This window comes from Procambarus clarkii, chromosome 84, assembly GCF_040958095.1.
Source record: "Procambarus clarkii isolate CNS0578487 chromosome 84, FALCON_Pclarkii_2.0, whole genome shotgun sequence".
Taxonomy (NCBI): Eukaryota; Metazoa; Arthropoda; class Malacostraca; order Decapoda; family Cambaridae; genus Procambarus; species Procambarus clarkii.
Window position 1 is genome coordinate 23,046,800 of NC_091233.1, and position 23,496 is coordinate 23,070,295.

Genomic DNA, 23,496 nt, shown 5'->3' on the forward strand with positions numbered 1-23,496 from the left:
CTTGCTCTAAATGCCACAGTAAATACTGAGCTAAATAAAGTCCATCTTTGGCTAACTGCCAACAAACTCACCCTTAACATTGACAAAACTTTCTATATCCTGTTTGGCAATAAATCCTCTAATCAAATAAATCTCAAAATAAACAATACCCAAATTTGTAACAAATTAGATGGCAAATTCCTTGGCGTTCTGATTGATCACAAGCTGAATTTCCAGGGACACATTCTAATTATATCAAAAAAAGTTTCAAAAACTGTTGGCATTCTTTCTAAGATCAGATATTATGTACCCCGCCCTGCCCTGGTGACTCTCTATTACTCCCTCATCTATCCATATCTCAACTATGGTATTTGTGCTTGGGGTTCTACTACCCAAAATCATTTACGTCCTCTAATTACTCAACACAAAGCTGCTATTAGGACAATATTAAACTCTGGCCCCAGACATCACTCGGTACCCCTACTCAAATCTCTGAATATGTTAGATATTAAGTCACTGCACATTCTCTCATGTGTATTATACATATATAAAACGCTGAACTGTAATGCCTCTCATGACCTCAAAAGCTTCATAGAAGGTTGTAACAGTACCCATGAGCACCACACCAGAAATAAATACAGTTTTGATATTCCAAGAGTTCGACTTAATCAAACTAGAAATGCTCTTCAAATCAAGGGACCCAGAATGTGGAATGACCTTCCCAATCATGTTAAAGACTGTACCTCTCTCAACCAGTTTAAGATAAAATCGAAGCTATACCTAATAAATTCCCTGTAACCTACCTTACCCCTTTATTGTCAACCCATGTCTGTTTTTTTTTTAAACGACGCTGTTTGTTGATCTAATTGTATTTGTGCTGCTTTTTCAGCCATGTTCCTCCTTTTTATCTCTTTTTTTATATATGTTCTGAACTCATTTTATTCTTTATGCTCAATTAGTATTAAGCTTTAGTCATTTAAGTTTTTCATGCTCGAAACGCTTTGCGTAATAGTGGCTTTAGGCATTGTATGTACTAGCCCTATCTATAAATCCATCACTCTTTGTAAAATCTCTTGTATGTATGTACCTTACGTAAATAAACATTTGATTTGATTTGGTTTGATTTGATTTGATTTGATTAGGACGAGACTTACTTCTCAATGTCTTATCTACTAATCTAATTTCCTTACATAAATTTAACAAATACACAAGTGTGGGTTTTTATGCTAATGTTATTATGTCTGTGAGAAGACATTACCATTACTAATTATTATTGTTATTAATATACAGTAATTTAAAAAAGGAGAAGTTATATAATGAACACATCATAACTTTTATTGTGATTCTTTTCATTATAACAATATTACTTTTACAAACAGCTGTAATATGCTACCTAAACATATGAGAGCACTATATGGAAGGTTACAGAAGTGACTTATCAGTGTCACCAGTCAAAAGGCAGGGAGGAGGCTTGGTGAGGTGAACAGCAACCATAGGCATTTGGAGAGGTGAAAAGAATGGTAAAGTATTTATAAGTGTGAGAAATGTGTAAGGCAGAATGGTTATTTACTTGTGAAGGGAAAGGATCTGGGAACAGTATCAAGTTATAACATAATAAATATAAACTGTAAAAAATATGATTTCTTAATAATTAATGGTGGTAAAAGGATGTTTGTCAGAGTTCTGTAAATATGGTTTTAGTTTGATATATCTATCTGCTACAAAGTTGTTTCTGTAAGGGTGATAAAATTTTTCTCAAGAAGAAACAAGGCAAGTAAGTAATTATCAAAAGAAAGTGCAAAGCCAGTATGGCTATATAGTACTGTCTATTGGTACAGACTATTTTAGAGTTCATAGATATAATTTAAGTTGCCAATATCAGAGCAGAAAGATGTAAGATGCAAGGCAAAGTAAAATATATAATATTAATTAATTGCGAGTGATAATGAAGTAGATGTGATACAGTACATGAAAATATAAATTACTGAATGCAGATAATGAGATGATATAGATACAGTATAAGAGTACCAACAAAGAACAAAAGGAAAGAAATGCCATGGAAGAAGAACATGGAGTCTCACCACAGAACTCTTAGCAGGGTGAGGAAGGGACAGAAGAAGCCACACTTCAGTGGTTCCCTTGGGTTATCACAGAAATATGATTGTGCTAAAAAGCAAAGGGTCACTCCAGGCAAGAACATCCCTGTGTAACTTTCAATTTCATTTTTTGGCATATAAATTACTCATATTTCCTTCTTGCATCATATTCTACATGTTACCTTTCCTCCATATTTTCACATATAAAATCCTTAACTTATTTTTCTGTCTCACCACACCAATAGTGATCAACAATCAGTTTACAGCAACACAGTTTCAGCCTTTCTGCAGATATACTACGCGATATGTAACTATCACATGCAGAGGTAAGGTTTTACATCATTCTAGAGCACAGCTGTATGTGTTCCATTTTCTAAGAGTTCAAAAGTTTTATTTATGTTAGTATCTCAATTTAATGCACAAGTAACATAGAGTGACCAAAATATGAATATCAGAAAACCATTATGAGAGTAAATTATTAGATAACAAGAAACTGGTTAAAGGATTCTAAGAGGACATTACCACTTGTATTTTGATCTAATGTAAATATTATTTGATTGTTAGGTGTGGTGTCTAAAAGGTGCACAATAGCAGACATCAGGCATTATTGCCAAGAGGTTGTACAAAATGTGGTCCGTGGTAAATACCTTACATACTATATAAATCATATTCTCTAAATGAAATTTGAGACTTTTTAATGGAGGGGCCAGGATCCAGTTGTAGCATTACTGTTAGTTAACAGGAACTCACTATACACTACATTGATAAACAAATGTAATGCAAATATGAATTCTAGCCCCAATTTTGGATGAAAAGTAGATCATATTACAGAAAGTAAGCAGCACCGTGATACACTATAGTGACAGTAAGAATTTTATTGAGAATGACTGACACACATTTTTGTTCCCTATTCTGTAATCCCACAATATATTTTCAGCATATCATGTTCATCCCTTAAAAATAAAACTTACAATTCCTATGACATTACTAAAGCATGGATGCATAGTGGATCCCTTGCAGATTACAAAATCAGTGAAGTAGTTTGTGGTGCTAAATCAACCTGCCCTTTAAGATTACAGCTACATTCCAATGAAAACTTCATTATTACAAATGCTCGATCAGTTAATTTTGATTAGAAAGCATTTAAATATTTTTTTTTTCATTAAACTTTGCAAGTATAGTGCTGATATGTTTCAGACAAAGGAAGGTCCAAAACAAGATCCTCCTGTTAACACTACAGTACTTGTCATTGGCACTTCAGTGTTATTGTGATGACATCTTTGTGTGCAATTTGCTTGGAGCTTGCTCCATGCAAATTTGTTAATTTGAATTTTTATTTTTGTGCACCTCCCATCAAATTTATAGGATGAATTTCATAAGTTTGAATAAAATAAAGAAATAGGAATATCCTGGACACAGCTCACATGAAAATTACACTGACATTTCCCAAAAATATAAAAATTATTATCATCTTGAATAAAGTCTGCATTGTACAGTATATTTTTTCTTGCCAGGAAACAAATTTGTACTCGAGGGAGGTGATGGAAACTTGTCTGACAACAATCTTAAATTCATTTTACTACAGAAATACTGAATTGGCATAGCAAGATATTAAATCATATATTACTGCAGTATTACAACTTGAGTGACAATCAAGAATGTTTAATAAGTAAAATTTAACCCAGTGAGAGAAGTGTATATTTTGTAAGGGAAATTAATTAGCAATATTGATGGGATGAATATCAAATATCTATACAAATGTCATCAAAAGGAAGAAATAACACTTTTGCATTTCCTAGCCAGTATGTTAAAGAAAATATTTAAAATACAAAAACATAAAGACAACATAAAAAAATAAAAAACTTTGTTTTTCTTGCTACAATATGTGATGAAAAGAAAAGCTCAAGTTAGTTGTATTGAATAGCATTCATATTTTTAAACTGCATACTTTTGAATTTTGATGTATTTTGTATACAGTAAATATATTGTAAAATATAAATTGTTTAAATTACACAACACACCTAGATTTATACAAAAAACAAATCCCCCCTTTTCCAAAACCTCCCACCCACTTGTTCAGCTCTTATCCAACAGATTTGACCTCACTAACAATTTATATATCCCTCATTTAATATAGTAATATCTACAAGGTTTACTAATACAGAGTTTTAAAAGTTCCAATCAAACAAACCTTCCCACAATATTCCATTTTATATGTTCATAAGTTATCAGAAATTGTAAAAATGTCTTATACAATTCTTAATGTTTGCCTGCTTCTTGTTAGCATTAAGTGTCTTCCTCATCAACTCTTTATACAATCAAATTTTATCTTAAGTTATTCCCAAAATATTTACTTTGTATTTGCGGCTCTATGCAACGTACCTGTTTTACATATGTATCTTCCCCTTTTATATCTCATTTCTATGTATATTTTCATCTAACATGAATCTTCTCAATATTTCTTACGTTTTTCTTCACTGTCGAGGGTAATTGAAAAATTTTCAATTGCCCTCAACAGTGAAGAAAAAGTAAAAAATATTGAGAAGATTCATGTTAGAATTATTAATCTTACCCTTTAATTACACACACAGATGTCATTAAACACAACAGTATTGTGACTATTATTATTTGTCTTTTGGATATTTTCCACTCTGTGCAAATACAGTATCTTCTACCATCTGGAGGGTGAAGAAACACTAGATCATTTAATCTTTCCTTTTATTGTTCGACGGTTCATCAGCAATATGACATCTTCAGGAATACACTATATTGAACTGAAACAGGTATACTGAGCTTAAAAAGTTGTTGTTGTTGTTGAAGATTCAGCTACTCGGAACAAAAAGTTCCAAGTAGCATGAGCTATGGTGAGCCTGTAGAGCTTACACTAGGAAATCTAGACATTTTTAAGTATGTATTCACCTCATTCTACGATTCACCTAACCCCCCTTAATCGTAGGGAGCACTGAAGGATAGGGTGAGGTGATTGTTGCCCGACTCTGGCTTCTAGTTGTCCACCAGGTCTAACATCATCCCTCTGGATGAACGGAGGACCATCGAACAGCTGTATGCTCGAAGTCGAATTCATCTGGATGTTTGATTACTGGGGTCAGCTCCTGAATGAACACAGCATCAAGCATACAAAACCTCTTATAAATGTCGGTGCATGTGATTATTGTCGCACCTTTCACTATGTTTTGGTGATTCAGGATGTGTTGTGGTATTGAGAATGATGTTGCTTAACCCCCAAGCTGCTAAGGGCTATTTGGCCTTTGTCACCCACAGGCACATAAAAAAAATCCAAAATTTTTTCTCTTACAAACCTGTTAGTTTGTATTCCCCTGATCATGGGAAAAATAATAAAAAAATCGTAAGTGGCATATTTTGGCCGCAATAAGGCAGGGAAGTCTGGCAAAAAAGAGGCACTGACTCAGCAAGGTCTGCTCTGCCCCAGCTACCAGGCAGGAGTTGCCACAAAGGTATAATTACCTCATTATTTCAATGTATCTGATAGATTTTTTCTTCATTTTTTTGCTGTAATATTATTCAATAGTGTGTAATGTGATATATTTATATAATAAAATGTCAAATCATCACTGTACTTAAAATTATGGTGTGCATATTATTGATTCAATTATTGTGTTCGTAAAAGAATAAACAAATACTTAGTCGGTTATTACACTATATACACAGGTTATATACAAGTATCTGCATGTTTTGTTCACCAAAACGAACCACTAAGTTGATATTGCAAGACAAAAAACAACGAGGAGTTGCCAGCCAGTCACTCGCTACCACTCCTTCCCTCAATGACTCCTCACTTGCCCACATCCTCCTCCCACTATACTGTTTTAGCTTTTATTCACTATATAGAAACGTTATATGTAAGCATCTACATGTTCTGTTCACAATTATTCATCTAAACCAGTATAGTGCCCAAAGAGCATAGTGGCCACCCTTTACCCAGCATGACAAGTCATGCAGATGTTGCCACCTCCATCACCAAAATGGTTTCTCCCAACACTCCTTTTGCTGTTATTACACTATGTACGCGTTACATATAAGGATCTACATTTTTGTTCACCATAGCGAACCACTAATCTTGTATGGTGATGGCAGACAGTAAAAGGTGGCCACACACAACTAATACTCCCTCCCTCCCTCCCTCCCTCACTGATTCAAGGCCAGATGCACTAACATTCCTCCTTCAAGTATACTGTTTGTGGTGTTATTACCCTATATATACACACATTATATATAGGTATCTGCATGTTTTGTTCACCATAACTGTTCAATTAAGCCAGTATAGTGCCCAAAGAGCATAGCAACCACCCTTACCCAGCATGACATGTCATGCAGATGTCACCACCTCCCTCACCAAAATGGCTTCTCCCAACACTCCTTTTGCTGTATTACACTATATATACACGTTATATATAAGTATCTACATTTGTGTTCACTATAACGAACCACTAAGTTGGTATGCTAAGTGGCAGTGGCAGCCCGCCACTACTACCACTCCTCACCTGACTCGCCACCGGCTACCACTCCTCACCTGACTCGCCAACATTCTCCTCCCACCATAGTGTTTTTGCTTTTATTCACTATATACAGACATTATATATAAATATCTGCATGTTTTGTTCACCATAGCGAATCACTAAGCTGGTATAGTGAATCCAGACAGTAAAAGGTGGTCACAGAGTCAGCAGACAATGCTACCTCCCTCCCCACCAAGATTATTTCTCCCATTACAGCGCTAATTATCACAACAATCCTGCTGTTATCACAATCCTGGTCATTTTTATCACAGTCAAGGGTCTTCTATAATACTATCATCATTAAATAATAGCATGTACATATATATATTTTGACATTTTTAGGCAATGCTGTGGTCACAAGCTGAACAGCAGTGCTGTGAGCTCATGCTGCATGCGCCAGCCTTGGTGGCTTACTCAGTACTGAGGCCCCTTACATGGGAATGTTGCCCACGATTTTTTTTAAATGGAGTCTGTTTACAAGAGCCCTGATGAAGGTGAACTGAACCCCGTGTATCCACGAGTCGTTTAAATCTTCCGTAGTACTCCAACACGTCATATGACATGATGCGCACTTTTGGGTAAGTTACTCAACATGTCATATGACGTGTTGCACAGTTTAAGGGTTAATACCTCCCTCTTACAAATGAAGTGTAAGACATTTACTCAGTGTATTCATGGTACGTTCAATGTAGTATATATTTTGGAGTGCACAGTCTCCAGAGCTGCATTTGTATTGATTCCCTGTATTGATTCAGGGGCCTGGTAGCCTGGTGGATAGCATGCAGGACTTGTAATTCTGTGGCGCGGATTCGATTCCCGCACCAGGCAGAAACAAATGGGCAAAGTTTCTTTCACCCTGAATGCCCCTGTTACCTAGCAGTAAATAGGTACCTTGGAGTTAGTCAGCTGTCACGGGCTGCTTCTTGGGGTGTGTGTGTGTGTGTGTGTGTGTGTGGTGTAGAGAAATTGACAGTTGAGAGGCGGGCCAAAAGAGCAAAGCTCAACCCCCGCAAACACAACTAGGTGAATACAACTAGATGAATACTAAATTAGTACACCTCAGTTTGTCAGAGGAGTCAGAGATGTTATTTCTCATATTGAGGGGAAGATGTACGAGGATTATTATAATAAATGTTAGGACAAATCCTTGCGTTTTCACAGCAAGGTTTACAATTCCTGTCAATTATATCTCGTATCACCTTCTCATCCTTCTTGTATACCCAAGTAAATATATTTTTTATAATACACTATAATGTCTTCCCTTGGGGCCAATTTTCCACCGAATTTATGTGAATGGTATTCACATAAAAGTTGAACAACCCACCATAAATACCCAAATAACAGAACAATTCATTCTACCTACCATGAGAGTAAGAACAAACCGGAACACAAAAATGCCAACACTGCTCAAAATGCCACGCCCACTACACCTGATTAATGTTCATAAATACCCAAATAACGGAACTACTCATTCTACCTACAATGAGAATAAGAACAAACTGGAACACGAAGATGCCAACACTGCTCAAAATGCCACGCCCACTACACCTGATTAATCTCTGCATGTGCTTCCCCCCTTTTTTCGCTTTATTTGTTCCCATTTACATCTTCGTAACCCCTTTACACCTTACTCTTCAACTATTTGTATTTGTATGTACCTGACCCCCTTATTGGAATAAATCCAATATGCCCAGTACAGTTCCATCACTTGGGAATGAATCATGTAGGTTTGTAACGTTATGTAAATTTATAATTAGTGTAATACACTCTGCAGTTAATTATTCTTTAAGTTTACCTCAAACAAAAATTAAATTTGGAAAAATCATCTTACAATTAAACCAAGATACAAGACCACTCTCACAGGGGTCTGGTAGCTGAGTGGACAGCGTGCGGAACACGTAATCCTGTGGCCCGGGTTCGATTCCCAGACTAAACGGAGACAAATAGGCAGATTTTCTTTCACCCCTGATGGCCCCTGTTACCTAGCAGTAAATAGGTACCTGGGAGTTAGACAGCTGTTACGGGCTGCTTCCTGGGGGGGTGTTTAAAAAAAAAAATAGTAGTTAGTAACAGTTGATTGACAGTTGACAGTTAAACACATGTCCCTGATTAGTCAATTTTGTCATAGCTGTCATTCAGTGCACAACACCACTAGACTTCTCTAAACTTTCTTGAATATTTGTGATATTCTTAGTGTATAAAGTCACCATAGCACCTTAGAAAGTTTGCGAAAGTTAGTGATAAAAGCTAAGCAAAAGCAAAATTAGTTAGAACCACGAGGGTGAAAAAACAATCATAGCAAAGAATGAAAGTGGTGCCCACATGTCTGCTTTTGCTACCTGAATTTGGTATGCCGAAATCAAGTTCTAATAAGAAAGAAAAATTGTGTGCAAAATGGGGGGGAGGAGGGAGTGCAAAGTTTTCTTGAAGAGTATCACACTGACAAAGCTGTGATTTTAGTGATTATGTTGTTTTAATATGTGATTATGCTAAGAATTGCTGTTTGTCCAGCAGCTGTGACAAACCATGTTACAAACCTGTTGAATGACAATGCTATGTCTCACTAGAAACATTTTAAAGTGCAGGCAAAAGCAATCATCCATGGACAAATTTCTTGTAAGAAAAGCATCCAGTAAGTCTAATGAGAGAAACCGAAAATAACAGAAAAGACAAAGAGCCCCAAATGCATTAATGGTAGGGGACTCCCCTGCCAAAGAAAAACTTCTCTCTTCCTCTGCCTCACTACCTTCCACATAATGCCATCAACTCCCCTAAGTGCATCGTGTGTTGGCATTTATTTAATTTAATTATTGCATTAATATATTTATTTTTGTGGTCTAGAACAGATTAATCCAATTTACATTATTCTATTCCTTATGGGAAATTTTTTGTCAGTATTCAAACGTTTCGGCATTCGTCCCACCTTCAGGAACCAATTAAGTCTGAATACCAATGTTCCACTGTACCTCAACATTCCCCCTTCCGTACACCTTGGGCTCAAGTGCAATTGGATATATAGTCATGTATGAATAAGTAGTTGAATCCCTCTACCAGGCACGAAGAAGAATAATTTTATGTGCAAAAGTATGTAACAATAAACTATTGTTTCACTAGATAGTTTAAAGACAGAATTACCACAGAATACTGGTAATACAGAACAATAAATATAGGTACTCACCAAGTGTCCAAATGTTTCTCCACTTATGATCATGGAATGATGTATAGGTGAGTATGATGGTGTTAACTGAGGGTGAGTATGGTGGCCTTAACTGAGGGTGAGTATGGTGGTGTTAACTGAGAGGTGATGCTGACATGTTGAAGGTTGATGCCTAGATGTTAAGGGTTTTGTTTGGTGTTGTTAAGTTGGTTAGGTGGGGTTAGGTTTGGTTTGGTTTGGTTTGGTTTGGTTGGGTTTGGTTTGGTTGGGTTTGGTTTGGTTGGGTTTGGTTCACTTCGGTTCGGTTTCATTTGGTTACGTTTGGTTTCATTTGGTTTGCTTTGGTTATGTTTGGTTTGGCTAAGTTTGGTTTGGTTAGCTTTGGTTTGGTTTGGTTAGCTTTGGTTGCGATGGGCTGGGTTGGGTTGGGTTGGGTTAGGATGGGATGGGATAGGTTGGGTTAGGTTGAGTTAGGTTAGGTTAGCTTTGGTTATGTTAAGTCTGATTAGGTTCAGTTCAGTTTGGTTAGGCTGATATACGCCAGTACAAGCTTGTTTCATCGGCATTATAAATCATCCTGCGTGATCTCAAATTTGGAAACACATTCCTCTCCACCTCTATCCAATGCTACCCAAAGCCTCCTAGCATTAGAAATTCTATATACAGAGTGTGTGTGTGTGTGTGTGTGTGTGTGTGTGTGTTTTATATATATATATATATATATATATATATATATATATATATATATATATATATATATATATATATATATATATATATATATATATATATTTATATATTTATATATATATTTATATATTTATATATTTATATTACAACAGTTTTGGATGAGGTGAAAACAAATTTCAACACAAGACAGAACACGAAACAATGGGTATAATATTTTGTAAGTTAAAGGGAAGAGTGGAAGTAACTGCAAAGGGCCTATTGGCCTATATTTCTTGATGCTTCTATATTGGTGCGTTGTCTTGAGTATGTATACATACATACATATATACATACAGTATATACATACATGCACACTATAATGTTGGTGCTGAATGTAGGACAAGAAAAAACATATTTTTACTCTGAAATTTCCTAATTTCATACTGAAATGAGATGAGAATATGAGGTAGGCAATGTCATAGGAAGCTGATGATTCAGTGTTGTGGAGCAATTTGTCCAAGATATATTTTTGCATGGAGTGTGTTTGTAAAATAATATTTAGCATAACTCTCCTCAACATTGTCACTTGGATTGTAAACTTCCTATGGCATCTCCTGCCACATATTTTCCTCTAATTTCTTTATGAAATGAGATTATTTCTGAGTTCAAATGTGTTATCATGTTTTACATGCAGCACCAACATTATAGTGGGTAAATATACCGCACATTTCCTCATTACATATGTAATGCTAGGAGGCTTTGGGTATCATTGGGCAGCTTTAGAAAATTATACAAACCACATAGGAGACATTCCAGATTTATCTTCCTTTATAAGCTAAATGTTTTGATAAAAGATCATCATAACATGTTTTTTCTTGACTCCACTGTTTGTTGAAACCCTGAACAACAAATTTCCCGCATTCATTGATGCCATAGTAGCAGGATACCAAAAATATGCACAGATATAAAATGGTGAGAGGGGAAGGGTTTTGTCATCTACAGGCAGGCACATATACAAGACTGGGTCATCAGAGCAGGTGCAGAGGTCATGCCGTGGCAACACGGTGGCCGGTTGTGTTGCCACCACCGTATTGGTGGCCGACATGCATGCATATATGTGCATAAAATATATATATATATATATATATATATATATATATATATATATATATATATATATATATATATATATAAATATATATATATATATATATATATATATATATATATATATATATATATATATATATATATATATATATATATATATATAAATATATATATTATATATATATGCAGTTTATTTATAAATTTGCAACTATGAATTGGAACATTTCCTACTCTGCTAAAATTTAATTGTATTCAAAATATTCATTTAAACAATTCATATTAATGTAGGCAAGAAAAGGAAAAGCAGTAACTATTAAAAAAAGTTCACAAGTTTAATGACGGATTATGCACTGTAATGAAAGAAAGTCATATGCAACAATGTTTTCAGATTTATATTTTCTAGTTTCTTCTGAGAGAAATTCCTGAAGATTCTAGCTATTCCTGACATGATTATATGATGATGTTGATGAAATGATGATGACCTGAGACTGGAGATGGATGTTATTTACAATGCTGATTCCTGTGCTACATATTACTATCACTAAATGTAGCTGGACAATGTTTTGATACAAGACAGTGCCCAGCTGAATGCATCACCTTGCCTGCTCCCCTACAGTGAAGGTGGTGTGCTACCTAAGTTTCATATTACAATCATAATATTCCCAGTATTTTCTGTTATTTAGAAAACTGCTTTACATTTTAATTTCAGACTTGTAGCTAAAATTAAAGTGCACACACTATATAATAGTGACAAATTACCTTATTTTAAGACTACACAAAATATCTTTACAAGACATTTCTGCTAACATGAAGCCTGATGCAGTTTCACTTGTACTTTTTAATTCATACTGTCCACATGGTGTAGACTCTAGGAACATTATGATTGCAGAGTACTATTCTAACATGATCTAAATTATGAATTATGGTATGAGCTTCACAGCATAATATTTTATACAATAAATTCATTCACTCATAAAAAATTTGACTGCTTTAAATTGAGAGAAAATTAGAGGTAACCCCTTATTATTAAGAATAATTAATGCATAATAACAAGGACACAACAAATTGTAGTATTATTATATTATTTGACCAAGGCAAAGATCTGTTTAAAAAAAAAGTATAGATACATTTGATTTATATAAAATACATACATTGAAAATATTCATTGTCAAATTTTGAAGGTATAGACATAATTGTGAAAGGATGAACATGGTCATGCTGGGTGTTGCAATGCACACAAAATATAAGTGAAATCTTATAATCAGTGAAAACTTGACACGCAGTGCAACTTGGATAAGTTATTGCCCAGGATCAACTGGGACAATAGGCATGCCAATTAATCAGGATTTGGTTAATCAGATCCTGAATAATAATTAGATATTGTAATAAATGTTGCTTCATACATGTCAATATCTTGAAATATAAGTAACATTTAGAAGCAAAGTATCTAGTTGGTCATAATTATAACAATGTAACTTGGTCCTTTGAGATAGAAGTTGGGTATACTGAGGGAATATTATGCATAAATATTACTTCTTTCACATGAAAATTTCATTCAATAAATCAAATGAATTATAAAATTCTAGTAGTTAATTGTATCTTAAAATATAAAATTTATTCAGTGCAGTATTTCAGTTTCCATTAGGAATATTGGTACAACAAGGCAGTATCATGCACTAACTTATTTTGTCCTGTATGACACATTCTATATGAGACTTCACATGGGTAAACAACATATCAGAAATTGGTATACAGTATCTTTTCAAAATTTAATAACAAGAACATCAAAGATACACTGACCTGATAACTCGGCAGTCACCTAACACTGTACAAATAGATTACATTTGCCAAGAGTAACGAGTTATGATTTCATAAGTAAAACTATCATTATGTACAATATTATACAATTGCAGTTGTATTAATATCTATATATGAGGTGATCCTTAAAAAGCTGGGGCCAGATTCACGAAAGCACTTACGCAAACACTTACGAACCTGTCCATCTTTTCTCAATCTTTGGCGGCTTTGTTTCCAATTATTAAACAGTTAATGAGCTCCGAAGCACCAGGAGGCTGTTTATAACAATAATAACAGTTGAATGGGAAGTTTTCATGCTTGTAAACTGTTTAATAAATGTAACCAAAGCCGTCAAAGATTGAGAAAAGATGTACACGTTCGTAAGTGCTTGCGTAACTGCTTCGTGAATCTGACCCCTGGTGCTGATATTTTGGCACATTTTATCTATTAGAGGAACCTAAATTCAGGCTAAAGAGAGGAGCATATCTGTCAAGTCTCATGGCTCACAGAAAATGGTTCCGGGGGCAAGACATTTAGCACTGCTCTTGCACCAACAAATTGTATAGCTGAGTGTATCAAGTTCATTTTCAAGGGAAAACCTAATTCCCATGAAACTTGACTCTGAAAAAGAGCATTTGGAGACTAAGGCATAAACAAAATCTTTGGCACCCTACAGCAAAGCTAACAAACTGGCAAATAACTCTACTTGCATATCGTTTCGCGATGGTTCCATGCTCATGTGCAGGGATAACGATAGGCTATAATGCCAAAAGAAAAACAATAAAATTGAGTATATAACTTTGGAGACCTTGAAAAAGAGATGTAGATGCTTTTCCATTATTTTGGTGAGATAATATAAAACCTTAACTATTTTCATAATGAAAGAACTATGCAGTATGTTAACTGTGCTCTTTTTCAAGACCATCTTTGACTTACATATAACATTTTTAAGGTTTTCTATAAGAAAACCAATGGTTGCATTTACATGATATTGTGAGCCTATGGCAATTGCAAGAGAAAAAGCAAATTGCATATATGTTGATATCTGGAATAGAGAAATTAAATATTCCACTGGTGAAAATACTTCTTATGTACAACAACAATGGCACATGTCAATGGAAACCTATTTATAATAAAAAATGATTTTTATCTTTGCCTTAACACAATTAACATGGTCTAAATTTTTATATCTAATTAAGACACGTGCCAATGATCAGCATGACAAAGATTTCAGGAACATATGGAAATGCAAAGTTGTAACATTCAGAGCAGCCAAAGTGCTCCTTCTCTTCTCCTTTGGGTACTCGTAGCGCATGAAGCCTCATAGATGGGCTTACAGGAATAGACTGGGCAAATGCCAGTCAGGCAAGAGTGACCAGGCTCACACAGGTCAAGCTTGGTCACAAAGTGTAAGCAAGAATCTATGTAACTGTTAGCCATCAGCTTTCAACTAGAAGACTATCAGCTATCTTTAATGGCCAACACAGTCGTCACGAAGGTGTTGGCATGCAGCTGGGGGCACCGGTTACATTGGGAAAGGGCGTCAAGTTGGGCCCACAGGAGGCTTGCGTCAGCTGGCCTCAGTATTTAGGGCTTCTGTGGAGCCTTGAGAAGCATGAGGAGATTCGTGGTCAGCAACACGATGGATCTGAACAGATACTAATGATGGGTTGGAGGCTCCTGAGGTGGCAGAAGTGGCCGAGGCTTTAGAAGCACGGCGTGAAATGGGGAAGAAGAAGAGAGACCCACGAGGAGATGTAGAAACCTCATTAACTGAGGAACGGGAAGCACGGCGTGAGCTTGATCCTCCTCCATCCACCTGCAAAGTTAGCAGTTGTAGCATTCTTAAACAAATACCGCTATATTAGTGAGTACTTTTCTCAACCTCTATCTTCTTGTGTCTCATTATGTTTATAGATATTATAATACTTGCTGAAGCATATTTAATTTCTTTCACACAGTTTTACACCATGGTAAATGTTTAACTTGCATAAGTCATTGGAGTACTGAATATCTAAATTTTATATTCCTAATTAAATATTATTAAATTATAAAAATTTCAGAGGGGCCTCCTTCCAATATAGCCCCCTTCATTGACAGTCTCTTAATCCCTGGGCGGCGCTTGTTATCACCTTCTCGTTCCCGGTATGCGCGCCCCAGCCTACTCCAAGGGAGGCCGAGCACTTTGCGTGAGGCCACACTAAAATGTGTATACTCTTTTAAATTTTCTCACCTTAATTTGCATTGTACGTCGTTTATTTTGGTAACAAATTGTTCGCAATAGAATTCCCTACAGGGGGTATATGCATATAAGGTCCAAAAGCCCTGTGCGCCTCCCACTCCCCCGGCAGCAAAGCCGAAAGTCAGCCAAGCGTTACTGTGGGCGAGCACCCATTTGCACACACAAATGTGTATACAAGGGTACCTCGGTTTAAGAATGTAATCCATTCCTGGAGACAGTTCGTAACCCGAAAATGTGTAAACCGAAGCGAATTTCCCCCCCAGAAATAATGGGAAATGAATTAATCCATTCCTGACTTCCCAAAAACTTCACTTCAAAGTAAATTTTATACCTAATTCATCCAAATCTTCACTACAAAAGTATGTTCAAGTTATTACTTACCCTTGCTGATTACTCCTGTTGGCATATGGAAGATGGTGAGGAGAGGGGGGGAGGGGAGGAGGAGAGGTGTTACTGTTTGGAAGAGGAGTCCCTTTCCATTATAACATCAGGTAGTGAAGATTTCTCTGGAATGCACTCTCTGGCATGTTTTGCCTGCATACCACTAGGTCCTGGTTTTGGCTCACTGATTTTCTCACAAGGAAACGTTCCATTGAATTTGTTTGTCCATTCTTTGCAACACTTGTCTGTAGTGAGGCATCACATTGTCATTGAAAAGACTATTTCAATGGCCTACTACAGCTTTCTCTAGGTGAGTCGTTTCAATAAAGGTTTGTATTTCTTCCCACATCTCATACCACTTCCTAATTGTTGAGGAAGGGACATTTGCTACTGCCTCATCCTCCTCCACTGGAGAAACATCCTCAGCTGGGTCTTCTTGCTGTTCCTTTTGAAGGGCTTGGAGTTCTTCGGTGGTCAGTTCTTCGTTGTGTTCTTCCACCAACTCCTCCACATCATCACCATCCAATTCCAAGCCCATTTGCCGGCCCATAGTTCTACTATACTGGCTATAGTTCTACCATAGTAACTATAGTTCTACTGGTAGTGTTTGGTGGATCTCTGCAAGGCCCATATGATTGTACATGTCGCAGAGGTTTTCAGTGTTGTCCTCTACCCTCTTGTTATTTTTGGGTTTCTTAACCGGTTAGCAACACCTTGCCCAGGCTTCCCATAGCAGTCAGCCTACGGGCCCTGGAAACCCCTGTCGGGGCTCGGTGGACCATTGAATGTGTCTTTTGGGTTCCAACCCGTCTTGTACGGGATCGTTGGTTGCTGTGCCCTTGTCTCCGGGTGACAGTCGCTACTTTTACCTCATCATGTTGCCTGTTGGGTCACTGACAACTTGACCCAGAGTCTTGCGAGATATATTCTCTGCTTGTTCTCCAGTACTCTCCTGATGTTAATATATATATATATATATATATATATATATATATATATATATATATATATATATATATATATATATATATATATATATATATATATATATATATATATATATATGTCGTACCTAGTAGCCAGAACGCACTTGTCAGCCTACTATGCAAGGCCCGATTTGCCTAATAAGCCAAGTTTTCATGAATTAATTGTTTTTCGACTACCTAACCTACCTAACCTAACCTAACCTAACTTTTTCGGCTATCTAACCAAACCTAACCTATAAAGATAGGTTAGGTTAGGTTAGGTAGGGTTGGTTAGGTTCGGTCATATATCTACGTTAATTTTAACTCCAATAAAAAAAATTGACCTCATAAATAATGAAATGGGTAGCTTTATCATTTCATAAGAAAAAAATTAGAAAAAATATATTAATTCAGGATAACTTGGCTTATTAGGCAAATCGGGCCTTGAATAGTAGGCCAAAAAGTGAGTTCTGGCTACTAGGTACAATATATATATATATATATATATATATATATATATATATATATATATATATATATATATATATATATATATATATATATATATATATATATATATATATATATATATATATATATATATATATATATATATATATATATATATATATATATATATATATATATATATATATATATATATATATATATATATATATATATATATATATATATATATATATATATATATATATATATATATATATATATATATATATATATATATATATATATATATATATATATATATATATATATATATATATATATATATATATATATATATATATATATATATATATATATATATATATATATATATATATATATATATATATATATATATATATATATATATATATATATATATATATATATATATATATATATATATATATATATATATATATATATATATATATATATATATATATATATATATATATATATATATATATATATATATATATATATATATATATATATATATATATATATATATATATATATATATATATATATATACACACACACACAGATATATATACACATGAAAATAAAATTAAAAATAAAGAAAGAAAAGAAAAAGACAAGGTGTCGACAGGCTGGCAGAGAGCACTGCGCAGGCCCAAAGAAAAGGCACCAAGAGAGAGTCCAAAAATTGCACCAAAGGGCCCACCTCGACAACAAAAACCCAAGGCCCCAGCACGACCACAACATGCGCCAAGACTCAAAAAGATCAGTCTGCAAGCTAGGAAGACCCCGGAACCCCAGAAGGCAGAACCGGGTCACCCACGAGGTAAGTAAAACCCCTTGAACCCACAAAGGGAGCCCAAGAGGAAGAAACCTACGGAACAAAACCAAAGAACCCAAAGGAACCTGGAATCGAACCTGGGGGAGTCCAAACCACCACATTTGCCGGCAGAAATACACTGCAGAAGGGCAAAGCACAGCACCCAGATAGAACCCCCAGGGAAATGGCCAAAACGGACTGAAACCAAGGGACACAAGGTGTGGGAGCAAGCATAAACAGACAGGGACACGTAGCCCAAACCCCAAGGCCCAGACCCAAACAGACAGAAATGCAAAAACTGCTGTAAAAACCAACATCCAAGCATTCTCAAAGGAACAGAAAATGAGCAGAACACCCCAGAAAAAGCACAGAACAGTAACAGGAGGATAAAACCCCTGAAGGAGGTGAAAAACTCATCCAAAACGCGAGCTCACACACCCAGGCACAGGTAAACAAACCGCAAGGCTGCCGGTGGCCAAGCAGGGCAACCCGCAAAAAGAAAATGGCCACCAGAACAAGGAGCCGTGACAGACGCAATAGATCCGAAAACACGTTAGCAAATATGGGAAGTAAGCAGACGAGAGGGACGAGAAACCCCGCCCAAAAGCAGAAAACCCTGCTTCCCTGCCTGGGTTTTCTGAACTGCTAGCGAGCATTCCCCACAGTCCCGGGAACCCGCAACAGAAGGCCCTGGGGCAAAGCCGTCCTCCACTCCCTCTGCCCTTAAAGAAAAGGAAGAGTCCAGAGGAAAGGCAGCAAAGAAAGGGCCACTGGTAAGACCCCAGAAGCCTCGGCAGGAGGATCAGGCTCAAAAACCTCCGTCCCCAACCCGAATGGGGCAGCCTTTGAAGCTGCCAAAGTCTCAGCACCAACTAAACCCCGCCTCGACCACAAAACCTGCCAACAGTCAGGAGCTGGGAACAGTGAGGGGGAAAGGGGTGAACAACACCTAGTTAAAATGGGGTGACCCCAGGATATCCAGGTGGGAAACCAACCTAGCGCATTGCAGCAACCTAAACCAAGCTTGAAACGCGGATGCCGCCTGTTCTCTGAACCGTAAGGACATCAGAAGAGTACTGGAGAACAAGCAGAGAACACATCTCACAAGACTCCGGGTCAAGATGTCAGTGACACAACAGGCAGCATGACGGAGGTAAAAGAAGCGACTGTCACCCTGAGACAAGGGCACAGCAACCAACGAACCTGCACAAGAAGGGATGGAACCCAGAAGACACATCCATTGGTCCACCGAGCCCCGATACCGTTTTCCAGGGCCTGTAGGCTGACTGGTATGGTATGCCCGGGCAAAATGTTGCTAACCGGTTAACACCCAAAGCTAACAAGGGGTAGATACGAACATTGAAAACCCCTGCGACGTCTACAATCACGAGGGCCTAGCAGAGGCCAACCAAACACTACCAGAGAAACTATAGCCACACTAGGCAGATCCCCACCAGGCAAATGAAAATAAAAACCAAAGAAAAACCCTACAAAAGTACACCGTCCCCAGGGGCAACAGGAACCGGTTGCCGCTTAGGTAGCAGATCGTGCAACACCTTGACGCCCTAACCAGCACCATACTAGTCCCTACCCAAGGCCAAACAAGGGCCCCAAGCCCAAGCTGGCCCCAAGGACGAGGCAAATGGCGAGCAGCAAGAATCTCTACGGGTATGGTTCTCGAACGTCCCAGGGAAGATAACCCTGTCACACAAGGGCAGTACTCATAGGGCGCTTAGGGAAGGAAGCCCCAATACTGATAAGGAACACCTGGCCACTGCACAACACAAAACACTGCAGTGAGCGCCACGAAGGCAAACAACGCCTAGGAAACTGAGGCCAGAGAAGTGTCTGTCCCGGTTGACATTAGCTTACAAATTGGAGTGCTATGCAGCTGGCGTGGTGAGGTCCGGGGTCCCCCCCTCCCCCTTTCAAGGATGGGAGGGCTGTGCAGATGAGCAGCGCGGCAGTAGTGTGTTAAGTTTGCTCGTTTCCTTGTTTCCTTGGGAATATAGGGAGTTCTACTTCTCTGTTCGGTTTTTGTTGTCAGTTTCTTACCATGTGGGGTATGTTTTGTTATGCCTACCTATCTGGGTGACTAACCCCGGTCGATGGCAGATAAGGAAAACCCGCAACCATAAGGGGGGTTTTCCAGGGCCATTGCTCCCTGAACCTCTCTGAAGGGGTCAGGTTTTGGCTCATGGTCCCTGGTAGGTCTGAACTCCATAGCTAATGTCCCAGTCTAATATAACATACATTAGCCCGATAAGCTTCAGGGAGCCGTAGGGGCTCCCCTCAAAAAAGCCAGTGTTGAATGTAATGAAATGCCCTTTTCTGGGGATGGCCTCAGAGGCTCCCTGAAGCTACCCGAACTGATATATGCTTTATTAGTTTGGGGCCATCAGTCAATGGAGTCCTAAGGCCTACTGGGGACCTTGAGTCAGAACCTGGTCCCCTCAGAGAGGCGCAGGGAGCAGTGGCATATGAACACTTTACATTTAAAGTATGTCATATTCTGCCATCGACCAAGGCATATACCCAGAAAGATAGGCAAACCAAAACTAGTTGAAACAGCTAGCTGAGACAAACACCCCAAAGCAACATAAGGCCTGATCAGCCTTGAAATGCGTACAAGATACCTGGCGCCCAGAACCCTGTTCGACTACCAAAACCCCCTATGCCCAGCTGTCAAGACATATCACAAACATGACAGCGAGTGCTGCATACATATGTACGGCACATGCACGAGAGTAAACCGCAGGCCGGCAGGACTTAAGAACACAGAGGGGCAACCCGACACAATGAGCCCTGGAACAGAGAACCAGGGAACCAGAACCACCCAAAGAATGTCCACTGGCACAGAACCAGTGGCCCGCAGGCAATGGTATAAAGCCGCCACCGGACACAACACGTGATGCACCCCATCTGAACCAACCAAGCAATGACAACCACAGAACCCCTTCGAAAGCCCACTGTCTCATTCGTTGCAAAGAAGGAGAAGGCTACAACTGAACTAACCGACCTCCCAGACCAAAGGAACAAAACGCTCCCAGTGGGCTCCCCCGAGCCCCCAGAGAACCCCAGACACAGGCCCTGAGGCAGAGCCCTCTTTCATGCCCACCACCTCTAAAGAAAAGGCAGCATCCAAGGAGAAAGGCTTCCGAGAAGGAAGCCCCTGCCCCGAGACTGGGATGAAGCCCTGGCTAGGATGAACTGGAAGCTTTGGCAGGAAGAACGGGCTCAATCACCTCTGCGCCTGAATCAGAAGGGGGCAGCCCCCACAGCCACTCATCAACTGAAACCCTGCACCGACTTGGAACCACCAGATGATTAGGAGTTGGAAGAAGAGAGGGAGGAACAAGGCAAACATGCCCACCTGAGAAGGAATCGAGGGCATGGACAGAACCAAAGGCGAAGTGACCAACGTCCTCAAAACCTGGGCCCTTAACACTTTAGTGCGCGCGGCACTCACTGAAAAAAAAAGCGGGTTGTGCGCGCGGCGTTCTGGGTGCTTAAGCGTAAAGACAAAAAAGTTTACAATCTTTTCACGCTCCTAACATCAATTCTCGAGCTACGTTTTTCATTTTGGTATCAATGCGTTGGCAATAAAATTATCTACAAGATCATATGCATAAAATGTCACCCAAGCATTTGCTATCCCACCACGAAGTAAATAAACACGAAGATGACTCGCCGTGACACCCAAACAGGAAGTAAATGTTCACACTCTCTCGTTTGTTGCCAGGCTCACAGTCATCCTACAGCGCTTATTTTGATATCACTGAACTCGCAATAAAATTCCCCACCCAGACATATGCCTATCAATGTCTAATTATGTTCCGCACGAGTGTGGGAACTGGGCGAAGCGTTAGCCGTGATTTCAGCAGCGACGACACTGTTGTGATGCAACGCTTTGAAAGTTTTAACTTATTTCACTGTTCTGACATTATTTCTCGAGCTACGTATTTCATTTTTATAGCAATGTGTTCGCAATAGAAAGTTCTATAAGAACATGGGTAGAATTGGCCAACAGAGCGTCAAATAAATTTGCGGCGAATAAAATCTTACGTGAATCTTACGCGTGTTTGTACCCGTGAGAGTAAAAAGTTTTTACTTTGCTCATGTTTTTTCAAGTTTATACTTGATTCACACCGTTTTTTTTGTTTGTATAGTGTTTGGAATAAAATTCTCTACACAGACATATGCATATAAATGTAGAATCATGATCGCGGCCAACACAAGAGTGTGTGGAGTGGGCGTATCCTCGTTGTGTCACCAACTCAATAGTCTCTCCTCTAAGTTACAATACATTGCCGTTTTCTCTAATAGGCACTGTGCCTATTAGAGAAAACGAAAATTTAATGGCAAACATATTCATACAAACCCCAAGTCGATCGAGTAGTAAATACCCAATATAAAACACGGTCCGTAAATTTACGTCGTGATCCGACAAGCGGTTAAGCAAAACTCCCGTAATTCCAAGTCGAAAATCCAGAAAAGTGTTAAATCCAAACAGGGCAGTTCTGGGGCCTCCAACCAGGCAACCAACCAGGCACGTTGCATGCAATGCTACCACTGCCTGAAACCTCTCATCTGTAGATAAGGAATGCTTAAACTGCAGCACAAGTAGAGAACACATCCTACAAGACTCAGGGTCAAAGGTGTCACCGACCCAACAGGCAGCCTATTGGAGGCAGAAAAGGTGATCATCGCCTCTAGGAAGGGGCGACAAACAACCGTCTACATCACAGAAGGCGAGAGTGGACTCGGACGGATCCATATTACCAACTGAGCCCACAAGGCTTTACCAGGGCTTGCAGGGTATGTTATCCCTGTGGGAAGCCCAGGTGCTGTGACTCGCTAAGCCAATAGCTAGCCAATAGCTGTGCTCCTCCCTTCCTGCTTGAAAGCAGGCAAACAGACTACTAGTAGTAGAGGTGAGACATCGGGCAACGGAGAAAGAGAACCAAGCACATCCTAAGAATACCCTAATAAGCCGCTAAGCCGACCTCCTACTCAAAACAAGGGGCAAAAACTCGCAAGAAAACAAACTAAGCCCCTAAACCGTACTGCAAACAAACTGGCATTTAAAAAGAAATATCTGCAGTCGCGAGTGGTAGCAGACTATGCGAGTCACAGAGCGCCTTCCCAATAACACCAATAACACTCCCTTACCCGGGGCAAGATGGAAAGCCCAAGACCCCCAACATACCCTAAGGATGAAAACCCAGTCATGCGACAAAGCCCCCA

General features: G+C 38.3%; 1 protein-coding gene across 1 annotated transcript in view; it reads right to left on the reverse strand.

Moving 5' to 3' along the window:
* Positions 1–11,867: 11,867 nt before the first annotated feature.
* Positions 11,868–23,496, reverse strand: part of NaCP60E (Na channel protein 60E) — a 595,756-nt gene continuing 584,127 nt past the window's right edge. The window contains exon 29 of the mRNA XM_069316634.1: positions 11,868–15,165. Within this exon, the coding sequence (XP_069172735.1) occupies positions 14,917–15,165 (249 nt within the window). The 3' untranslated portion in view covers positions 11,868–14,916. The remainder of the gene's footprint in view (positions 15,166–23,496) is intronic.